Here is a 24,140-nt window from a genome sequence, read left to right as displayed (position 1 = left end):
AGAAAAAAAACAACTTTCCTCCATTTCATCAAGCATGTCATTTGGTTACAGGTTTTTGTGCATCAATTCTTAAGATTCAAAATAACATCACTAGTTATCCATTAAACATAACTAAATATTTCACTGTCATTGAGCATTATGTGTTCAAATTACCATTAATATTCCTTCATTTGTAACAACCCTTACTTCCTTGAATCCATAATTATCTATCAAGTAACAATAAGTTTTTAAAATATTATAATATTGCCTATCTCTAAAGAGAAAAAGCAGAGATTAGAATTAAAAAATTGCATTAATTTATGATATACAATCATATTTTCAATTGACCATAATGTCACCAATCATCCAGAGCTCCAAGAATAATTTTCCATTATTAATTATTAACCCATATAGTAATTAAATATTTCAATTCATATATGTATCAATTGTTCATTACATCATCATTGATCCATTTAATATACAGAGATCTTTCTAATATAAAATGGTCACTACATACAATTATACCAAAATATTCAAATCATCCCACTCTTATACATTGGGATTTTCCAAAAGATTCTTGATTACACCGAAATGAATAAACTCACATTGGAGTTAAGGACAAGGAACACTCAGAATATTATACAGTTTGGGAAAACTGGTATCAATGGATAAATAAGAGGAACAGCTTAGAAACATAAATGTATAGATATAGGAATAATTAGGAATGTATAAAATGTATTTGAATAGTAAATGGTTATGTTAGTATTGTCAAAAAGGATTGTAACTTATACAAAATTATTTTAAAGATATTTGTATTTTAATGTTTTAAATTCTCAATGAAGTTTTTTTCCCCATAAAAAAAGAGGAAGGGATACCTTTTTCTGAAGCTACTTGGGTAAAAAGTTGGGATATTGATACAGACACCTTAGTCAAACAGTTTCATGATAAATTCCCTGATAAGACTAAGGGTCCTCCTGGGGGTGGGGGTTAATGTGCTACTTGTATTAACCCCTGATGTCTATTCATTCCAGGATGTGTTCCTTTCCTGGTTGGGGGGAGCCTGTCAGTTTTGGAAGCCATTTTTTCTTTTTTGTTTCCTGACTGCCTTCTATTTTAGCCTTGGAAATTGGGTGGGTTTTTTTTGTTGGAGCAGTGAAAACTTAGCCATAACCACATTTCTTGCACTGGGAGTCAAGGACATTTGCCTGCACCTGGATGGGAGGGACTGGGGATTGTCTCCAGTCGAGTCTGAAGAATGGATTGGACCATGTGAGGAATTTGTGTGTGTGGAGCAGGGTTGTGAACTTTCAACTGGGTGGGGAAACCTGGAAACTTTCAGATTTGGGTTTTCCCAGATGTGCCAACATGAAATCTTTAATAAAGTAGAACTTCGAGGAATCTACTGCCTTGGAGTTTTATTTTGTTGGGGGGTGTTTTTTGGAACCCTGAAATGTGATTGATGAATTAAATCAGGGGGGAAATGTATTAAGAAAGTTGGAAGATATGTTTGAAAGGGAGACAGGAACCTGGCCAGAAACTTTGGGAACTAGGCAGTGGAAAAGGATGGGAGAAATACTTAGATTGGATAGCCAGATTCTGACAGAAATAAAGAGCCGAGAGAAGAATTTGAGAGGCAAGTTAAAAAAAAAGCATAGCAATTCAAGTAATGAAGCAAGCAAAAGATGATGGATAATTTGTTGTTGTTCTTCTTATTTGCTTTTCCTTTTCTCTCTCTTTCCTTTAGGTAAAGGTAAAGGTTCCCCTTACACATATGTGCTAGTCATTCTCAACTCTAGGGGGTGGTGCTCATCTCCGTTTCAAAGCCAAAGAGCCAGCATTGTCTGAAGATGTCTCCATGATCATGTGGCTGCCATGACTAAATGCTGAAGGCACACAGGATGCTGTTACCTTCCCACCAAAGGTGATCCCTATTATTCTACATGCTTTCGAACTGCTAGGTTGGCAGAAGCTGGGACAAGTAATGGGAGCTCACTCTGTTATGCGGCACAAAGGATTTGAACCACTGAACTGCCAGCCTTTCTGGTTGACAAGTTCAGTGTCTTAGCCACTGAGCCCCCGGGTCCCACCACTTTCCTTTAAAGCATAGCAATTAAAATATTGAAGCAGACAAAGATTATTTTTCTTATTTGTTGTTGTTGTTCCTTTTCTCTCTCTCTCTTCTTTTCATAGGTGGGTGACATGACTAGAAATTAGACAGAATAGAAAGAAAAAGCCTTTTAATAAAGGGTGGCAGGACTAAAGCTAGAAGAAGTGACAGAAATAAGAGAAGGGGAATATTAGTATATATATTTTTATATAATAAAATAAAAGTAATAACAAGAGAAACATGAAATAATTGAATAATGTTAGATTGCAACCTAATATAAATGTGTATTACTGTTAGCAATAGCAATAGCACTTAGACTTATATACCACTTCATAATGCTTTACAGCCCTCTCTAAGCGGTTTACAGAGTCAGCCTATTGCCCCCAACAATCTGGGTCCTCATTTTACTGACCCTGGAAGGATGGAAGGCTGAGTCAACCTTGAGCCTGGTGAGATTCAATCTGCCAAACTGCTGGCAACCGGTGATCAGCAGAAGTAGCCTGCAGTACTGCACTCAAACTACTGCACCACCACAGCTCATTCGAAAAACATAAGTTGATTGAATGTAATAATTATGATTAATTTTATCAGTTTTACTTTTATTAGACTGTATAACACCCAGGTACCACACTGTTCACGCATTTATTTGATATATTTGTAAAAAAAACCTTGAAAAAAAAAGAAAATGTGCTTTAAAGCATACAAGGACTATATTAATATATTGATGTGGAATTATATTGACATTTAAGGCTTAGAATTTATAAATTGGTATGTGATATCAAAACTTGCTAATTGCATGACAAAGATTGCCCAAGAATTCTGGGAGTCATTTGAATGGCAACAGACTGAGGAAATTTGGTACACCAGAATAATGTGCATTATTTTCTTAATTTACTTTCTTGACGTACTTATGATTCTTTGTATTAAGTTCTCTCCCTCTCTCTCTCTCTCTCTCTCTCTCACACACACACACACACACACACACACACACCAAATAAAATTCTGTTTTCCAATAAACTTTGCTCATGACTTTTTCTTTGCATGGGCAGTAATTGTTCCATATACCGAAGCAATTAGAAACCAAAGTCCATCAGATCTCCCAAGAAGCTTCTACTGTAAAAATATTGTCTGCTCTGGGACTTATCCACTGAAGACCCCAAATCTCAGTAATTACTTCAAGTGGTGACCATGATGAGATGTATTGTTAGATGAGTCGTGGTGATGCGGTGGTTAGAGTGTAGTACTGCAGCTTATTTCTGCTGCCTGCCTGCAATTTGGCAGTTCAAATCTCACCAGGTTCAAGGTTGACTCTGCCATCCCTCCGAGGTAGGTAAAATGAGGGTTTAGATTGTTGAGGGGCAATAGGCTGATTCTGTAAACCACTTAGAGGGGGCTGTAAAGCAGTATATAAGTGCTATTGCTATTGCTATATCATAAGCAGATAACTATATAGACGTCTTCAATTCCCTTTTCAATTTATTTTTGCTTCTTCTAACCTAATCAACTGGAACAAAGTGAGAAGAATGCTCCCATTCACAGCCATTTTTTGCCATCTCCCCCATAAACGTTCATTTCTTACAAGATTGGGAATGACTTGGGGAGACAGGGCATAGAGCCATAACGAGGGAAATGGTCAGACAAGAGGTAGCTTAGCCTGCAAAAGGAATATGTACAATATGTGGCAAATGTTTCAGAAGGGAATCTCTCTACTTTCTTGGGCTGTAAAGGCAAAGGCAAAGAAATGTATTTCTAGATTTGCAAGATTTTGTACAAAAAAGATTCAAATTTGCAAGATTCTGTATAATAAAGTAGAATTAGTGTATCTGATCCTGCTACGTGTGCACTACCTTATCAGACTGACATAACAGAACAAGTCCTATTCACTACCTTTCAACCACTATTTATATAAACTAAATTAATAAATAGGGTTGATTTACTTACTCTTAAATAAGTAGAGATTCTGCCAGCTTTTGTTAATATATGGATTCATTGAAACATATATTGTCTAAACATTTACAAGACTTTTTTGTGTACTTCTAAGAATGTACTTAGAACATTTCAAACAAATTTTGGAAGAAGAAACAAGAAATCTACTCTTCATATTTATTCCGTGGCAGTTGTCATCCTACCCAGTCAGTGTTCATGTCTTCAATTAAGTAGATAGCTTCTGAAGTCTTTTTCAACATCATTAGATTCTGACATATTAAAGATGAATAAATTGACTACCAAGATATTACAGAGACTGAGGATACTAAACCATATTTATTAATTAGCACAAACTATATACTAAACCAACCTTACTTGCTTTTTTACAGCATTATGTTACTCAATCTTTGGGCTCTGGGTAACATCCACAGTAAAAATAAATATTTTAAAAACACGTATAAGGAAAACTATGCTTAAAAATCCCACAGAAAAGAATAGTTTAAGTGCTGTCTGCAAAGGATAGGGGTCACATGAGCCTACCGCCACAGAAAATGTCTATCTAACACTGCAAGAAAGACAGTGCCAGGTCTGTAATTTAAGTATCATCACTCTAACAGATTTTTTTCATTAAGTGTCTGGCGATTCAGATCCACCACCAGTCACAGAATGTGACTGGATCACTTTGGGCTACTTGCCATCTCTCAGTCTACTTTATCTCAATCTATTGGTGGGATAAAAGTGGAAGGGGAGAGTTATGTATGCTGCCTTAAGAGAGGTGGAAAGAGAGCACATAATTCTAATTAATCATTGGTGTCATCATCTGCACATGGGTTAATAAAGAGGTATATAATAAAGAGGTATGAAATATAAATATTTTGGCTTTTAGCTTTCTTCAGGCCCAGCAAGTATGATTGGAACTGGAGGGCACTAAGCTTTCTAGATACGTTCACTGATATTGCTGTTAAGAAAATTCCTTAACTAAAGTATTTTCCATTTCTTTGGCTTGCATTGTTTGAATTCTGGAAGAGAAATACTCTGAAACCATAGAACACATGCCACAATAATTGTCTTCTTAAGCAAACTATGAGCTACACATCCTGCTCTTTTCTGGCTTAACCAACTATTTCTCTGCCTAAAAGCTGAGCCTCAAATAGGGGTGGGTTCCTGCCAGTTCTAACCTCTTCTATAGAAGAGATTCCACAAATCTACAGTGCCGTTTAAAACCGGTTCCAGGTCCCTCCCCCCACCTGTCCACACATCATCAAGATGAAGAGCGAGAGGAGGAATTCTGGGAGTTGAAGTCCACAAGTCTTAAAGCTGTCAAGTTTGAACACTTCTGTTTTTTTTTTCTAAAGGGTTAGGGGAGCAAGAGTCTTGTAAATTGACGGCTTTAAGACTTGTGTGCTTCAAATGCTAGAGTTTCTGAGCCAACATTTTGGTTGCTAAGCAAGAGTGAGTTTCACCACATTTTACAAATTGGCCACGCCCACCCAGTCACATGGTCGGCAAGCCACGCCCACAAAGCAGGCCACACCTACAGAAGAGGTTCTAAAACATTTTGAAACCCACCACTGGCCTCAAGGGTGCCTTCTCTTCTTTCATGATCATTGGAAAGAGCTCAATCCTTCTATAGCAGCTTTGACAATTTAGGTTTGGGATGGGGAGCAAAGATTCCTATAAAGTGAAAGTTTTTTTAAAAAGACAATTGAAGGTTTACAAAATAATAGCAAGATTCAAGTTTTTAAGATAAGAGGAAAAATAGTACTACTCATTTCTCCATCACATGACACTCTTAGATAGAATATGGGAAACTCTGGAAAATATATAAATACTTCCATCAGACACTTTAGAATTTGATGGAGGTAAAAGCATAAATAATTAAGTGGTGCACTCTACTGTATAAACTATGTTCTAATTTGTGAGTTTGATATGCTGATAGATGATAATACTATTGTATCACTTAATGTAGGTAAACCACATGGTTTATCAGTTCAATGGTAATATACTAAAATGAGGAGTTATCATATTAAGTATCAGTGATGTGCGTTGAGATTTATGGCTGGTGAAGCAAAAAAAAAAGAAAGCTGCTTTTGGCCGCCCCACCACTATGTCCGACATAGAGGCGTCCCACCTCTATGTCGGACATAGCGCTGGGGCAGCCAAAAGCCACTTTCTTGAAAGTGGCTTTTGGCAGCTTTCTTGAAAGCAGCTTTTTGGCCGCCCTGCTGCTATGTCCGACGTAGAGGCATCCCGCCTCTATGTTGGACATAGCACCGGGGCAGCCAAAAGCCGCTTTCAAGAAAACGGCCTTTGCCCGCTTCCTTGAAAGTGGTGAAAAGCGCTGGGGCAATCAAAAGCCGCTTTCATGAAAAGGGGCCAAAAGCCACTTTCTTGAATGTGGCTTTTGCCTGCTTTCTTGAAAGCGGATTTTGCCCGCTTTCTTGAAAGCGGGTTTTCCCGCCCCGCTGCTATGTCCGACATAGAGGCATTCCGCCTTGATGTGGGAAATAGCGCTAGGGTGGCCAAAAGCCACTTTCTTGAATGAGGCTTTTGCCTGCTTTCTTGAAAGCGGCTTTTGCCCGTCCTGCCGCTATGACCGACATAGAGGCGTCCCGCCTCTATGTTGGACATAGAGCTGGGGCAGCCAAAAGCGCTTTCAAGAAAGCGGCTTTTGCCCGTTTTCTTGAAAGCGGATTTTGCCTGCCCCGGTGCTATGTCTGACATAGAGGCATTCCACCTCTATGTGGGACATAGCGCCGGGGCGGCCAAAAGCCGCTTTCTTGAACACGGCTTTTGCCTGCTTTCTTGTAAGTGGCTTTTAGATGCCCAGGCGCTGTGTCCCACATAGAGGCGCCCCGGCGCTATGTCCAACATAGAGGCATCCCGCCTCTGTGTCGGACATAGCGCCAGGGCAGGCAAAAGCCACTTTCAAGAAAGCGGGCAAAAGCGGGCAAAAGTGGCGGGGCGGCCAAAAACAGTTATCCAGAAAAAAAGCTTTTGCCCGCTTTCTTGAAAGCGGCTTTTGCCCACGTTTTTGAAAGCGGCTTTTGGCTGGCCCACTTCTATGTCGGACATAGCGCCGGGGCGGCCAAAAGCCACTTTCTTCAAACCGGCTTTTGGCCGCCCTGCCGCTATGTCCTACATAGAGGCGTCCCATTTGGAATGAGATTTGAAACCCACCACTGGTATCCATGTATGAACAAGTTTGGAGTTTGGAGTTTATTCAATTTGTAGGCCGCCCTATTCCCCGAAGTGACTCAGGGCGGCTGAAAAAAACCAAGGGAGGGGAAATTACAAAAAGTAAGACAAAGACAATCAGACAATACGAACAGTTTAAAAGCACAACAGACACAGCAAATTCGAGTAGGGGGGGAACTCAACCCCAGGCTTGCGGGACAGCCAGGTCTTCACGGCCGTCCGGAAGGCCTGAAGGGTGGAGTGGGTCCGAATCTCCACGGGGAGCTCGTTCCAAAGGGCCAGGGCAGCCACAGAGAAGGCCCTCCTCCAAGTAGTCGCCAGCCAACATTGGCTGCAGATGGAATACGGAGGAGGCCTAATCTGTGGGATCGAATGGGTCTGTGGGAGGTAATCGGCAGAAGGCGGTCTCTCAGGTACCCAGGTCCAATACCATGTAGGGCTTTATAAGTAATAACTAGCACCCTGAAGCGTATCCGGAGACCAATAGGTAGCCAGTGCAGCTCGCGGAGGATAGGTGTAACGTGGGTGTACCGGGGTGCACCCACAATCGCTCGCGCGGCTGCATTCTGGACCAGCTGGAGTCTCCGAACACTCTTCAAGGGCTGCCCCATGTAGAGCGCATTGCAGTAGTCCAGTCTTGAGGTCACAAGGGCATGAGTGACTGTTGTAAGATCCTCCCAGTTCAGGTAGGGACGCAATTGGTGCACCAGGCGGTCACAGCCAACAAATGGTGATCTAAAGTCAGCTGTGGGTCCAGGAGGACTCCCAAATTGCGAACCCTGTCTGAGGGGTGTATAATTTCACCCCCCAGCCTGAGAGATGGAATACATTGCCAATTTGTGGGAGGAAAAAACACAAGCCACTCGGTCTTGTCAGGATTGAGAGCCAGTCTGTTCACCCCCATCCAGACCCTCACATCCTCCAGGCACTGGCACATCACGTCAACTGCTTCACTGAGTTGGCACGGGGCGGACAGATACAATTGAGTATCGTCCACATATTGGTGGTATCCTATCCCGTGCCGTCGGATGATCTCTCCCAGCGGCTTCATGTAAATGTTGAACAGGAGGGGGGACAGGACCGACCCCTGCAGCACCCCATAATTAAGGGGCCTAGGGGTCGACCTCTGTCCTCCAACCAACACTGACTGCGACCTGCCCGAGAGGTAGGAGGAGAACCACCGAAAAACGGTGCCTCCCACCCCCACCTCTCGCAACCGCCGCAGCAGGATACCATGGTCGATGGTATCGAAGGCCGCTGAGAGGTCCAGAAGAACCAGAACGGAGGCACGGCCCCCATCTCTGGCTCTCCAGAGATCATCGGTCAGTGCGACCAAAGCAGTTTCCGTGCTGTAGCCAGGCCTGAAACCAGATTGGAAGGCGTCTAGATAATCGGTTTCCTCCAAGGACCGACGGAGCTGAGAGGCCACCACTTTCTCAAAAACCTTCCCAACAAAGGGGAGGTTGGAGACTGGATGATAGTTATTTAAAACGGCTGGATCCAGGGATGGTCTCTTCAGTAGGGGCCTCACCACTGCCTCCTTTAAAGGGGGGGAAAAGACCCTTCCCGGAGAGACGCGGTCCATTGTTGTAATCCTTGGATTACTCATATGGCACTCTGCAGTGATTCTCAACTTCGGTCATGGAGAAGATTTGTGAAGGTATCATATATAGTCATATATAGTCACGAAAACAAACAAATGGAATGTAGAAAATTCAAAGCAGAATGTTCCTTTAGAGTGCTAATAGGCATGTTCAAATTATCATATTTTAGACACACTATGCAAGACTCAGCTCCCTTAAGAAGTCCATAACGCTTGCAAAAGTTGAAAAGCAGGTTGTAGTGGATAAATATGGATGAAAACTAAGTAACAGTGATGTAGGGCTAAAATTAAAATTCTGATGGACCTATGAAATTACTATGAAATTTTAATAAGCTGGTCACAACACATCATAAAACAAATTGTACAAAAATTGGCTGGAACAGACCTAAGCTTTCATGCTCCAAACAGGAAAAGAAAAAAGCTCTCTTGGCAACAGATGATCCTCATTAGTATATAAACAAAGCATTTACCTTTATACTTATTGCGTGCATACACATCTTCATCATCTTCTATTGGTGAATATCCTGATCCTACAACACAAAAGAGAAAAAACAATGCAGCAAGAAGGAAAATATAATGCATTTTAAAGGCTAAAACATATGAAAAACAGTTGCAGGAACTGGGTATGTCTAGTTTTAATGAAAAGAAGGACTACGGGAGACCTACAGCAATGTTCCAATATCTCAGGGGATGCCACAAAGAAAAAGCAGTCAAGCTATTCTGTAAAGCACCCGACGATAGGACAAGAAGCAATGGTTGGAAAATAATCAAGCAGAGAAGCAACATAGAACTAAGGAGACATTTCCTGACAGTTAGAACAATTCATAAGTGGAACAACTTGCCTCCAGAAGTTGTGAATGCTCCAACAATGGAAGATTTTTAGAAGATGTTGTATAACCATTTGTCTGAAGTGGTGTAGGGTTTCCTGCCTAAGCAGGGAGTTGGACTAGGAGACCTCCAAGGTCCTTTCCAACTGTTTTTTTTTCTTTTTTTTTAATTGAAAATTTTTGGGGAAAAAAAGGCTTTTACAAATATTTACCTCCCCCCCACCCCGACTTCCCAGAACAAATTCAGGGGTATAAATCTTTAATAAAGATGTTCTAAAATAAGCTTTAAAAAAAGTTAGTATCATCTTTCATTTGAGTTTTAACTCCTCTTTTGTTAGGCTAACTCTAAGCAGATTATATCATTCCTTGCTTCTTCAGTCATAAATTATCTGGAATGTCTTAGTCTCGTATTTATTTTGAATATAGTCAATCCATCTTCTCCACTCCAGTTTATATTTCTCATTTGAGTGGTCCTTGAGATATGCTGATATTTTAGCCATCTCTGCTAAGTTTATGACTTTTAATGTCCATTCTTGAATAGTAGGCAAATCTTCCTTCTTCCAGTATTGTGCCACCAACAGTCTTGCTGCCGTTATTAAATACAAAATCAAGTTAGTCTCTATAACAGTACAATCAGTAATTATACCTAACAAAAATAACTGAGGGGTAAACTTTATCCTTTTTTTAAGAACATTTTGCATAATCCACCATATTTTTATCCAAAATGCTTTTACCTTTTTACAAGTCCACCATATATGGTAATATGTAGCATCAACACAATCACAACTCCAGCATTTAGGTTGTAAATTCGGATACATACAGGCCAGTTTTTTAGGATCTAAATGCCATCTATAAAACATCTTATAAAAATTCTCTCTCAAATTTTGGGCTTGTGTGAATTTTACATTTCTTACCCATATCTTTTCCCATGTATCCAACATTATTGTTCTTCAAAATTTTGTGCCCACTTTATCATACAATTTTGACTAATTCTGTTTCCGAATCCATTTTTATTAATACATTGTATAACCTTTTTATATGCATTTGACTTTGATCCCTAATTTGTTTTAGTAGATTATCCTCATTTTGCATAAAACCAATTTTTTAATCTTTTTTCCATCTGGCCTGTAATTGCCCATACTGAAACCATGTTTGAATTACCTTTTCCTCTTTTAGTACATTCAAGGGTTTTAGTTGTAATACACCTCTTTCTAAAGTGAGAAGCTGTCTGTATGTGGTTACATCCTGTTTTTGTACTATATTTATGTTCTCTATTGCATGTCTGGGAATTGCCCACATAGGTATCTTTTTTTTGGTATTTTTTTTGTTATTAGTTTTATTACAAAGAAAGCACAAGAAGAAAAGCATCATCTTTCATTACATCTTGTAGAAAGCGTATCCATTGGTCACAAGTACATTTCGTTCGTTCTGTCCACAATCACATATATTCCATTCAATTTAAAGTGTATATGTTAAAAATTTATATATTTTACTATCACCATACCACAATTTTCATTTAATTAAGATTCGAAGAATCCACCTGCTGGCATTTTTCTCTCCTCTTCTCTCCCCAAACGCAAAAAGCAACAATCTCTAAACAACAATCTATTAATATGTGTTAACAAAATGATCATTTAAAGTCTAAGACAATCTAAAGGGAAAAGGAAACATGTTGACATTTCTAGTTAATAATCACCAAAGTATATGTTAACCTTCCCTTTTGTTTTTATAGTTGAAAGACAGAAAGAAAAACAATTGTTTGCTATTTCTAATCCAGATTAATATGTCTAGTTGATAATCTCCAAGATATGTATTCATATCAGACATTCAGACATTCCCTTTTATTATTGTAATTAGAGAAGGACAGAGAAGAAAAGAAAACAATTGGTTGCTAGTTACATCACATCACCTCTTATTCTAATCCAAATTATTTATAGCTTCATAACAAGGTCTGAAACACAAATTAATAGGCTTTATCATACCACCAAAACTCAGTTGCAATTTGTGGCCTGGTTATTTATCCTAATTAAGGTTATCCTTTCATTGTTAATATCATGATATATTATATATTGGCAACTAAACATTCAATAAGAATCTATAAGAATCTACAAAATACTAAAATCCCTACTTATTAACCATCAAAAATTAGCTAATTTTTATCATCAATTGGCATTATCAGCCAGTGTCTTTCCAGTAGCAGAATAATCCTTTCTCTCTCGCCAGCAGTTGTGTCATTTCACTTATTAAAATCTTTTCAGTTTAAGATTTCTCTCCGCACTCTGTAGCTTAAGGGATCTCTCATGTAGTTTCATTGTTCTTTAATTATTATTAACGTAGGCTTAGCTTTGGTTATCAAACTTGTTTCTGGATATATTTGAATTCTTAGTTCCATCTTTTTCACTCTTTTTTTCCCTCCTGCATCTTGAAGTTGAAAGAAAGGTTCCAAGTTGTCAAAAACACTTTTCCAGCTTCCCTTCTTTTCATTTTCGCTCATATTTAGTCCATTAATGGATTCATCTGACATCTTTATTTTTTATGTTTCCATTCTCTTCTGGGGCTCCCACCCCCTTCTCTTTAACTGTAGCACCCCATAAACTGTCCCATTTCTTGTCAAATCTCTCAAGTCCTTCTGCAATATTTTGAAACCAGCCAGGATGTTTTGGATTATTAGATTTTCTTCCTCTGAATATTGATCCATTTTTCAAAATGCAAAGAAATATAAAGAAAAAAAGATAGGAAAAGGAATCTGCCACTCTAGCCTGTCAAAATTTTAGGAAATGTGTCTGTATTTATTTTGAATCTTAAACACCAGTTCTTTCAAAGTTTTTAAAATAGGAGGGTTTTTATTCTTGCTTATCTTTTCCTTCTCTTGCCAAAATATTTACCAGAAGCACTAACAAAAACAGGTTTCATGCTTTGAGTCTTATCAGGTATTATAAGCAAATTTCAAACCCTTCCATTACAAGGTCAGTGAAACCAAGTGAAGCAGAACAAAGAATACATTGTATCCAAAACAGAAACAAAGTTCAGACTTTGGCTTCCAGGTGGCAGATTCAATAAATAGTCAATTGTTGTTTTTTGCTTCCCCTTAAATATCTTTCATATAGTTTTAACCAATAGAAGGAAAAATTTGTTGAAGAGAAGAAATTTAATGTAGCCAACAAAAAAAAATTAAGGTAGTAAAGAGGAAAAAATTGAAAAAAAGGTCAGTCCATAGACTAACAGGAGGAGACAGGAAATGTTGCAATTACTTCAATCCACAAAACATTGTTACTAACTAGAGCAGGAAGTCTTCTAGTAGCAGTCCAATAAGTGTCAAAATCGCCGCTTTATTCTTACTTTGGGGACTAGTTGTTACTGTTTTTTTTTAAGAAAAAAAGTGTCAGCCTCTGCTTTGCTGCTGCTTTTCAGCTGCCATTGAAACGGGGAGGGGGCATGGTATTTGGGAGGGGAATCATTATGTGCTGGAGGATTGTTATTAGGAGTTATTCTGACCATCTCTCTGCGCATGTGGAAGAAGGGAGTTTCCCGAGGCCAACTGTCCAGCATTCCAACCTGATGATGATTTTTGAAGACATCTCCCACCTGACGGTTGGGTGTATTACGATTGGACTATGAACTGGGCTGCCAAGGGGAGGGGATTGAATCATACGTGATATCTATTGCTTTTGCGCCTTTTTACTCAGACTCAGCTTTGCTTTGCTTCTCATCGTTTGTAATCAGTAAAAGTACACTTAATTCTGAAACATGGAGTTGAGTGGTTTCTTTCTTGATTATTAAATGAAGAGGCACCTGACAAAAAGTTTCTTAACACGGATCTTCTGAAAGTAAAAAAAGAAAAAGAAACCTCGCCAGATGGAACGCTTTCGCTTCATCTCTTCCTTCAGGAGCCGTCTCCGACTATGCCAGCCTGGGGGACGCCTGTTTGTCTTCAGTTAGAAGCACTACCCTTGGGTCAAACAGGGACTTTGCGATGTCCCTGTGACCAGCAAGGCTTTGGCTTCCCTGCCGCCATCTCTTTGGGACGGTTTACGTCCTACTGGATCGTCGAAAGACAAAAATTTCATCGACAGACCCGGACTGTCTGGTCTGTACGATGTGTCATCGCGACGTTGGCTCCATATACCATGCCAACCATGCCAACCATATACCAAATCATGCCCTTCAATATTAAGTATTCTATCATCTGTTGAGTTAACCCAATCACAGATTAGTGATAAAACTACTGCTTCATAATATAGTTTTAGATTTGGAAATTTCAAATCTCCTCTCTCATGTATATCTTGCATAATTTTAAGTTTTATTCTCGGCTTCTTCCCTGCCCAAACAAATTTGTTAATACCCTTCTGCCATTCTAGCAAATTTGTATCTTTTTTAAGTATTGGTATCATTTGAAAAAGAAATAGAAATTTAGGCAAGACATTCATTTTCACTGCTGCTATTCTTCCCAACAAAGATAATTGTAATTTTTCTCAATTCTTCATCTCTGCCTGCATACTATGCCATAGTGGCTCATAATTATATTTATATAGTTTCCCGTTTGAGGTTAAGATGTAGACTCCTAGATATTTAACCTTTTTAACTATTTCACATCCTGTCATTTTTTCTAAGTCTTCCCTTTGATTAGTGTTCATATTTTTAACTAGCATCTTTGTTTTTCCTAGGTTTATTTTAAATCCAGATACTTGGCCATATTGATTAATCATATTCATTAAAACCTTGATAGATTTCTCTGGTTGGGTTAATGTTATAACCAAATCGTCCGCAAATGCACAGTCTATATTCTTGATGCCTAATCTTGATTCCCTGTAAATCATCTGACTCCCATATTTTATTCAACAATAATTCCAGGGTTATAATAAACAATAATGGTGATAGGGGGCAACCCTGTCTCCTACCTTTCTCGATATTAAATGGCTCTGTTAAATTTCTATTGACTATAATTTGTGCTGTTTGTTCCTGATATATTGCTTTGATTGATTGTAGAAAATACTCTCCTATTTTGCATTGTTTTAATTAAAAATTGCCAATTCACTCGATCAAAGGCTTTCTCAGCATCTAAGAATATAAGCGCTGTGGGGATTTGATTATTTTTTTCCAAGTATTCCAGTACATTAACAATTTGTCTTACATTACTTCTCATTTGTCTCCCTTGTATAAAACCGGTTTGATCATTATGAATCAATTGCTGAATAACCAACATTAACCTATTCGCTAATATTTTTGTAAAAATTTTATAATCTATATTAAGTAATGATATAGGTCTGTAATTTTTTGGTTGATCTTCTTTAGGTATCAGGGATATGAAAGCTGTCTTCCAAGATGGACCTTCCCTTCCATTTGAATTTTATTAAATAATTCCTTAAGGGGTTCTACCATTTCTAACTGTAAATTTTTGTAATAAGCTGCTGTCAAACCATCTGTACCCGGTGCTTTCCCTGCCTTTAGCTGTTTAATTACCTGGAGAATTTCCCCCGAGATTATTGGTTGATTCAATCTTTCCCTCTGCTTGTCCTTAACTATAGGTTTTTTTTTCTTTGTCTAGGTATCTATCTATATCTAAACCTTGTATTTTGTCACTCATGTACAATCCTGTAAAAAATTCACGAAAGGCCTTTTGAATCTCATCCTGTTGATACACTTCCTTCCCTTTGTAATGTATTTTCGATATGTTGCGAGATTTCTGTTTCTTCCTAGTCAAATATGCTAACCATCTGCCAGGTTTATTTGCATTACAGAAAGTATTATGTTTTGCATATAACAAATTAGTAGCCACCTGGTCTGACATCAGCATATTAAATTGCTCTCATAATAAGGTAATTGCTTCTTTAATCTTCTTATCTCCTGGGTTTAATATTAGATCCTGTTCTCTCTTCCTAATCTCTTCCTCTAGTTCATTTATTTTTCCCCATTTACGTCTATTTATTACGTCTATTTAAATTTATTAGGACTCCTCGCATGTACGCTTTACTTGCATCCCAAACCATTTCCATATATGTGCCCTTATTCATATTAAAGGCAAAATATTCTCTCAACAATTTTACATTCATTAACATTTTTCTCATATCTAAATAAATTTTCATTTAATCTCCAAGTCCTTCTAGCTTCCTTCCCAAATTCAATTCCATCCAAACCGGGTTATGATCTGTTAAAGCTCTGGAACATATCTTCGTCTTCTTTACCCTAGAAAGCAAATCATTTTTTGTTAATATAAAGTCAATCCTGGAAAAGGATTGATGTGTATCAGAAAAAAATGTAAAGTCATGTTCTTTTGCATTCCTTTCTCGCCAGATGTCTCTTAGTTCCATCATATCAAAAAAAGACAGGTAATTTTGCAGGAAATATCTTTCTTGGTATCCAGAACACCGTTCCAATCACCCATTAATATGCAAGAATTATAGTCCCACTGTATTAATTTAGTATGGAGCATTTTGTAAAATTTATCTTGTTGTTGATTGGGAGCATATATTCCCATTAAAAGCATCTTTTCCCCTTCTAATACCAGTTCTATTGCAATATATCTTCCTTGGGAATCTGCTTCAATTAATTTGGCTTTCATGTCCATTCTTAAGTAAATAACTATACCATTTTTCTTCTCTGGGGCGGAGGCTACAAAGTGTTGTCCAAGTCTTGAATTGATCAAATATTTCTGGTCAGTTAATCTGATATGTGTCTCTTGCAGGCAAATTATGTCATTCTTAAATTGTTTCAAATAATGATTTATTTTCTTCCTTTTCTGTGGAGAATTTAAGCCATTAACATTCCAGGTTAAGAACTTAGTTGTCATCTTTAGCTCCCTAAAGCTTTTTAAGAGCCATCTGAAAATCCTGTAGTTTGGTTTTCGGTCTGGCTCCTCCCACTGCTTCTGAGCTAAAACCTGTGAGTTCTTGAACCGTTGCGTGTGTTTGTTGCAAAGCTTGTTGCTTTTTTAACTCTTGTTCCATACTCCTAGTGACCACATGGGTTTGTCTTTGCCCCTTCGCTCCTTCTAGTTCTGAGAGAGGAAGTTGATCCAGCCTTAATGATCCTTGGGTATCTTGCTGTCTGTCCTGTCCTTCTTGTTCTCTTTCTCTGGGTCCTGGAGGGAGGGGATGTCCAGCCTTCAGTATATATTATAAAAATCTTGAGCCTTCCATACAAAGTCAATATCTTTGCCCCTGGTAATGAACTGCTAATCCATCTGGAGCTTCCCATCTGTCAGCCTCTGCTTTGTTGCTGCTTCAGCTGCCATTGGCCAAGGCCAACGGCACTGACATTCCATCTTGGTGATGCCTTTCGAAGTTATCTCACACCTGACACTTAGGAGAATTATGATTGGACTGTAACTGGGATGCCAAGGGGTGGGGAATGGGTTATTTTATATATCATTCGCTTTCGCGCCTAAATAATCAGTCTTCGCTTTGCTACGCTTCTAATCATTTATAATTAGTAAAAGTACACTTGATTTCTATCAATGGAGTCTCGTGGTCTTCTTTCCTAATTACTCAATGAAGAGGTGCTGACAGTAAGCGAAGACTCACTCACACCCCACCAGGAGGTCTCAACCTACCGTGGGGGGTGTACTCACAAGAAGGAATGAAGAAAATGTCATTGCGAGCGAGCGATGAAGAGGAGACTGAAAGGGAAACTGCAGACCCATCTTTACCTGAAAGGCTGGCTGACCTAAGAATAGAGGAGCCTGTGGTTCGCCCTTGATGGACTTTGGGAGTGGGGCAAAAGGAGGATAGTGAGAATTTGGATGCTGGAATTACCAGGAGAAAACAAAAGAAAAAACCAGCCGACTGGGAAGAAGCCATGACCGAGCAGAGATCCCGGGAAAGAGAGCAAATGGAAGAATTTGAACAAAGGTACTCTATGCATAAATTTAGGGAGGGTGAAGAGGCCGAGGGGGCATGGGAGCAAACAAACCCAGAAACAGCTTCCCCCCCCCAGCCAGAGCTGCTGCCAGAGTAGGGGGGCCCACAGAAGACGCAGAATGGCAAAAGTCCCTCCCTTGCCAGTAAAATATAATGGAAATCCCAGGGACCTGGGTCTCTTTGTTATACAGATTTGGAATTATATGGAAATTTATGGGCCCGATTTAGAAACAGATGAGATGAAGGTGCGAATGGTTTTACTTTCCTTGGAAGGAAAAGCGGCCGATTGGATGGTCAGCTTACACCAATGTAACTCCCACCTCCTGAGGAATTTTGATGTCTTTATGACTGCACTAAAAAGGAGATTTGATGATCCGCTGATTGAAAAACGGGGGAAGGTGAAATTTATGGCCCTCAAACAGGGAGATAGACCGGTGGCTGAATATATTCAGGAGTTTCAACAGCTTTCTTCTTATATGAGAGGCTGGTCTGAAGAGGCCCTGCTCGACCAGTTTGCATTGGGATTAAATGAGGACATTTTCCAACAATGCATTACAGACACCTTCCCAAGCAAGTTACAGCTTGGTATGAAAATGTAGCAGACATTGAGCTCGACTTGATTAGACTTCAACGTGTGAAAGAGGAGAAAGCAGAGAGATCACCCCACCCCCAGCTCAAAGGGCCTCATTCCGCATCAGGGGTGAAGGGAAGGGAAGCTCCACCGGCAAAGCCAAGCCTTTCACGTGCTTCCGTTGTGGGAAAGGGGGCCATCGCGCCATGGATTGCCGTGTTAAACTTCCTGCTACCGCCCCGCCCCCTGCCAAGAGGGAAGGTAAGACAAGCAAGACCCCAGGGAGGAAGAAAGAGGCTGCTTTCGCTGCTGAAAACACCCCCCAGCGTTTCCAGCAGGAGGCGGAAGAAGAAGCGGACGTCACCACCAGCTCCTCTGATGACTCCGATGATGACGCCTCACCTCGTTGGGTGAGTTCAAATAAAGGCTCCATGTTGAACATACAATGTTCCCTCTAATTTTTTTTCAGTGTGAGCGGAAAAGTATAGTGTTTGAGCGGCACATTTTCATGCCTGAGCACCTGAATTTTTTTCACAGATGTCACCTAAGACAACAACAAAATCAGTGTTATTTGAAACTCAAAGTTATGTTTATTCAAAGTACCCGCTTAATTAAAAGTGTTATATAATATCAGTATCACTTAACAACGGTCCTGCTTAGCAACCAAAATGTTGGCTCAGAAACTCTGGCATTGAAGCACGCAAGTCTTAAAGCTGTCAAGTTACAAGACCCTTGCACCCCTAACCCTTTAGGGAAAAAAACCCCAGGGGTCTTCAAACCTGACAGCTTTAAGCCTTGCTGACTTCAACTCCCAGAATTCCTCCTCCAGTCATGTTGCAGCAACGTCATCTGCGTGGATCTGCTCCATCTTCGGTTTTTTTCACAGGAGGTAGGGCTGCTGCTGAAGATGCCAACGAGCCCCCACCGCCACTAGAATATGCATTTGTTTAGCATGACATAGAATAGTCTTTCAACCAGAAGTATGGAATAAAAGAGAGACTGATAAATATTTTAAAAAATAAAACCAAAAAGCAGCTATTTATTTGAGTTCTAGATAAACATTTAGTTCAGATTTAATAGTGTTTCAGAGATGTGGCTGTCAGCTATTTGTGTATGTATGTTATTATTATGGAAGGTTAGATGAGATTTCACCAACATTATTCACCCCTGATTAATGCATTCATTCTAATAATCGAGTCTGACTCTGAATTACAAATCTATGTCTGAAGAATCTGGGTTAAGTTTTGGATTGGAAATTTGGGGAACATGAAAGTTTATGCATAATTTTTGTAATTTTTTCATTGGGTCTTAATAATGATTTTATTCATTTGGGATTTTTTTCACAGGCTTAACACAGCTCTAATTTTGTCATTAGGAGCAATGTAACATTGGCCACTAATGTATTGTATACAGGTTGCCTTAGAAGGTAATATCTTTTGTATAGTAGGAACTTAAGATAGGCAGACTTCATACAGATAAACAATTGAGAAATATTGTTCTTTTTAAAAAGCAGTGTTAATTGCTGCACCTTTCTCATATTAAGTATATTAGCTCAAGTTCATGTTAGGAAAAACTTTCAGTCTTAAAGGTTTGGTGAGGAGAAATCCAAAAATTCTTTTAAAGAATTTAAATTAAATTTGAGGCTACCTCTGCTTTCGCTCTCCCTCCCTCAGTTGTGCAGCAGCGGCAGCGGCAGCTCTCAGCCTACGGCGGCAGCGTCACACAGGCTGTGGAAGGAGGAGGAGGAGGAGGAGGAGGGAACCAAAGAGAGGCTTTTACCGGGTCTGCGCCCCACAGCCAGGACCGTCCTTGCACCTCAAGCCGCGTTTCTTCCTGCAAAGCCCTTCGGGCAACCCGAGAGTTCCGCTTGACGCCAGAAGGGCTTTGCAGGAAGAAACGCAGCTTGAGGCGCAAGGACGGTCCTGGCTGTGGGGCGCAGACTCGGCAAAAGCCTCTCTTTGGTTCCCTCCTCCTCCCGCTCCTTCCACAGCCTGTGTGACGCTGCCGCCGTAGGCTGAGAGCTGTCGCTGAAACAAGTTTGGGGAGGTCCTTTGCGGGCGGCCAGTTCTAGCCACCCGCAAAGGACTTCCCCACGTTTGCTTTGAAAGAAACCTCTGCGCGGCAGTTAGAAACCTCTGCGCGGGGGTTTCTTGCCATGTGCGCGGCCGCGCACGCGCGCACCTTAGAGGGAACAGTGTCCCAATAGAGTTAAGGGTGCCTCCCGATGGGGAGACAGAACAGCTTCCCGCCCTCCTTGATTCGGGCTGTTCGAGATGCATGATTAATCCTGCAATGGTTGAAAAACTGGGCTTGAAATTGAGGACTTTGAAAACCCTTATTGTTTTTTGCCAAATCGATGGATCCATTGCAGGGGGTGGCCCAGCCCATTTCTACACTGAACCTCTAGAGATGAAAATGGGCACCCATGTAGAATTGATCTCTTTTATTGTGGTTCCTGGAATGGACAGACCCCTTATTTTGGGACTCCCCTGGCTTCGTAAATGGAACCCTCGAATTAATTGGAGGGAGGGGTGGCTGCGTATTCGGACCAGCACAGCCCCAGATGGGGAGGCTGACACCGCAGAGCCTGCTGGCGCCAGCCCCGCATTGGCCGCCAGGGGCCAGGAGAGAATTGAGGGGGAAGAAAAGATTCCAAAAGAGTATTGGGACCTGAAGGGGGTTTTTAGTGAAAAATCTTCAGATAAACTTCCACCTACTGATTGCTCCATTGATATTTTGCCTGGAGTTAAGCTGCCAAAGCCCCAAATATATTCAATGTCCCCTAGGGAAATGGAGGAAATGAGGAAATTCATTGATAAAAACCTGAAAAGGGGTTTCATTGAGCCAGCACGGCCCAAGGTAGCAGCACCTGTGTTGTTCAGAGAGAAGAAAGATGGCTCCCTGAGATTATGTGTTAATTTCAAAAACTTGAACTGCATCTCAGCTCAGAACCTATACCCATTACCACTGATGAAGGACATGCTGGCCCAACTGGGAAAGGGCCGTATTTTCACTAAATTGGACCTCAGAGAAGCATACTATAGGATCCGCATAAAGGAGGGGGATGAGTGGAAGACGGCTTTCAACTGCCCCCTCGGTTGTTTCCAGTTCTGGGTGATGCCCTTTGGCCTGCAGGGGGCGCCTGCAGTTTTCATGCAATTAATTAATGAAATTTTGCATGACCACCTTTACTAGGGCATTATCGTATATTTAGATGATATCCTTATTTACACTCAAACATATGACGACCACGTCAAGTTAGTCCGCACTGTCCTGAAGGAGCTCCGAGCCACTGAACTTTATGCCAAGTTGTCCAAATGTGAATTTCACTAGGAAAAGATAGACTACCTTGGGTATTGTATCTCCCCCACTGGTATTGAGATGGACCCAGCTAAGGTAAAGGCGGTCACTGAGTGGGAGGTGCCCCGTACACGTAGGCAATTACAGAAATTTTTGGGTTTTGCCAATTTCTATCGTCAGTTCATCCCTTCTTTCGCCAAAATTGCGCTTCCCATCACTAATTTGTTGAAGTCCAAAGGTGGGCCTAAACCTAAGCCTAGCAAGCCGTTGAATTGGACCATGGAGTGTCAAGCTGCTTTTGAGAAGTTGAAACGACTTTTTGCGGCGGAACCGGTTCTGAAGCATCCGGAGATGGACAAGCCTTTTGTCGTTCAAGTTGATGCCAGTGACGTGGCAGTTGGGGCCGTCTTGCTTCAGACTAACGACCAAGGTAATTTACAACTGTGTGCATACACCTCCCGTAAGCTCACAGACACGGAAAGGCGTTGGGCAATCTGGGAGAAGGAAGCATTTGCTGTACGTTGGGCTTTAGCCACGTGGCGCCACTTTCTGGAGGGCGCTAAGCACCCGTTTGAGGTGTGGACTGACCATAAGAACTTGGAAGCTTTGAGGACTCCCAGGCGCCTCTCCCCTAAGGAGATGCGCTGGGCTCAGCATTTCAATCGGTTCAATTTCACACTCAAGTACATCCCAGGAGGGAAAATTTTTATGGCTGATGCTTTATCCAGACTTCCTCAATGCAACTGCTCTAAACTCAGTGTTATTCAGCCTATGGTTCCCACGTCCAGCCTCGCTGCTCCTGTTGTTACTAGGCAGCAGGCACGCTCAAAGGTGGAAGCGTCTCAAGATTTTCTCTCTGATCTCAAAAAGGCCCTTCCCCAGGATGACTGGTTCCAGCAGCAACAAGGTGAATGCACGATGAGAGACGATTTGGCATGGATTGGAGCGAAGCTTTACCTCCCTGCCTCTCTTCGTCTTGTTGTCCTCCAACAGGCTCATGATTCCAAGTTAGTGGGTCATTTGGATTTGTGAAGACGCTGCATTTGGTGAAACGGCAGTTTTGGTGGCCCTCTTTGAAAAAGGACATTGAACTTTATGTTGCCAGCTGTCCGGTCTGTGCAGCCGCTAAAAAACCACCAGGGAAACCGCAAGGTCTACTCCAGACTGTAGCCCGCCCTGTCGCCCCCTGGAAGGAGATTTCTATGGACTTTATTGTCGAACTTCCTGAGAGCCAGGGGCACACCGTTATATGGGTGGTTACTGACTTATTTTCCAAACAAGTTCATTTTATTCCGTGCCACAAGATTCCTTCTGCAAAGACACTTGCTAAACTCTTCATTTCTCACATTTACCGTTTGCATGGTGTGCCTGATCGCATCATTTCCGATAGAGGTGTGCAATTCACTTCTGTTTTTTGGAAGGAGTTTCTTAAGTGCATTGGCTCCACCCAGGGTTTAAGCTCTGCCCACCACCCTCAGACTAATGGGGCTTGCGAGAGGACTAATTCTGTTCTAGAACAATATTTACGTTGTTTCATCAATTACCAGCAGGATGATTGGGTGGACTTGTTGCCGCACGGGGAAGTGGCTTATAATAATTCCGTACATAGCAGCACTGGATTTATTCCTTTTCGAGTTGTCTCTGGCCAGGACTTTGTTCCTATTCCCGAGGTTCCTCTTGAGCAGCCACAGATTTCGTCCGTCTCCGAGTGGAGTGAGCAATTGAGCCATATTTGGCCTTTGGCACTTAGTACTTTGGATGCTGCGCATCGCGCGCATAAGAAACAGGCTGATAAGAAACGTGCACAACCTTACCAGTACAAGGTGGGCGACCAGGTTTATTTATCCACGAAGTTCCTTCAAACTACGCAAAAGTCTAAGAAGTTGGGACCTAAGTACGTGGGCCCGTTTCCCATAATCAAGGTCATCAATCCTATTTCGGTTCGCTTGCAGCTACCCAAGCACCTCAGCTGTGTTTATCCAGTTTTCCATGTTAATCCCATTAAACCTGTTCGTTTCTCGTCCTTACGTCCGCCTGTGGACCCACCGCCTGCCCACCTATTGATTGATTGTGAACAGCATTTTGAGATCTGGGAAATATTGGACTCTTGGCGGCGGCGGAATTGGATTCAGTGCCTAGTGGCTTGGAAGCATTTTCCTCCATCTCATGCCAAGTGGGTGGACAAGTCCCATGTCCGTGGCTCCCCAGCTGCTCCGACAGTTTTATTCTACTTATCCTGACAAACTCTAATTGACTCTCCTTCCTGACTTTCTCCCCCCCCCCTTTTTTTTCTTTTTCTGTTTTTTGTTGTTCGTCTGTTTGTTTGTGTTTTGTCATTTTCCAGGCCTGACCGCCTTTTTCTGGAGGACGGCCGGATGTCAGCCTCTGCTTTGCTGCTGCTTCGGCTGCCATTGAAACGGGGAGGGGGGGCATGGTATTTGGGAGGGGATTACTAATTGTGCTGGAGGAAGATTCTGGAGTTCTGCTGCCTGTCGGACTACGCATGCGGAGGAGGTTCCCGCCAAGGCCAACGGCACCGACATTCCATCTTGGTGATGCCTTTCAAAGTTATCTCACACCTGACACTTAGGAGAATTATGATTGGACTATAACTGGGATGCCAAGGGGTGCGGAATGGGTTATTTTATATATCATTCGCTTTCGCGCCTAAATAATCAGTCTTTGCTTTGCTACGCTTCTAATCATTTATAATTAGTAAAAGTACACTTGATTTCTATCAATGGAGTCTCGTGGTCTTCTTTCCTAATTACTC

At 41.0% G+C, this 24,140-nt stretch overlaps 1 protein-coding gene across 2 annotated transcripts in view; it reads right to left on the bottom strand.

The window, feature by feature from the left end:
• Positions 1-24,140, bottom strand: part of SRPX (sushi repeat containing protein X-linked) — a 209,135-nt gene that overhangs the window by 108,747 nt on the left and 76,248 nt on the right. For both annotated transcript variants that reach the window (XM_087721794.1, XM_087721795.1), the window contains exon 2: positions 9,284-9,343. In XM_087721794.1, the coding sequence (XP_087577920.1) occupies positions 9,284-9,343 (60 nt within the window). The remainder of the gene's footprint in view (positions 1-9,283; positions 9,344-24,140) is intronic.

Source organism: Thamnophis sirtalis, unplaced genomic scaffold (genome assembly GCF_051295495.1).
Source record: "Thamnophis sirtalis isolate CommonGarterSnake01/CBP01778 unplaced genomic scaffold, rThaSir2_p1.2 scaffold_8, whole genome shotgun sequence".
Taxonomy (NCBI): domain Eukaryota; kingdom Metazoa; phylum Chordata; class Lepidosauria; order Squamata; family Natricidae; genus Thamnophis; species Thamnophis sirtalis.
Note: the sequence above shows the minus strand (reverse complement) of the source record. Positions and strands in the feature narration are given on the sequence as shown.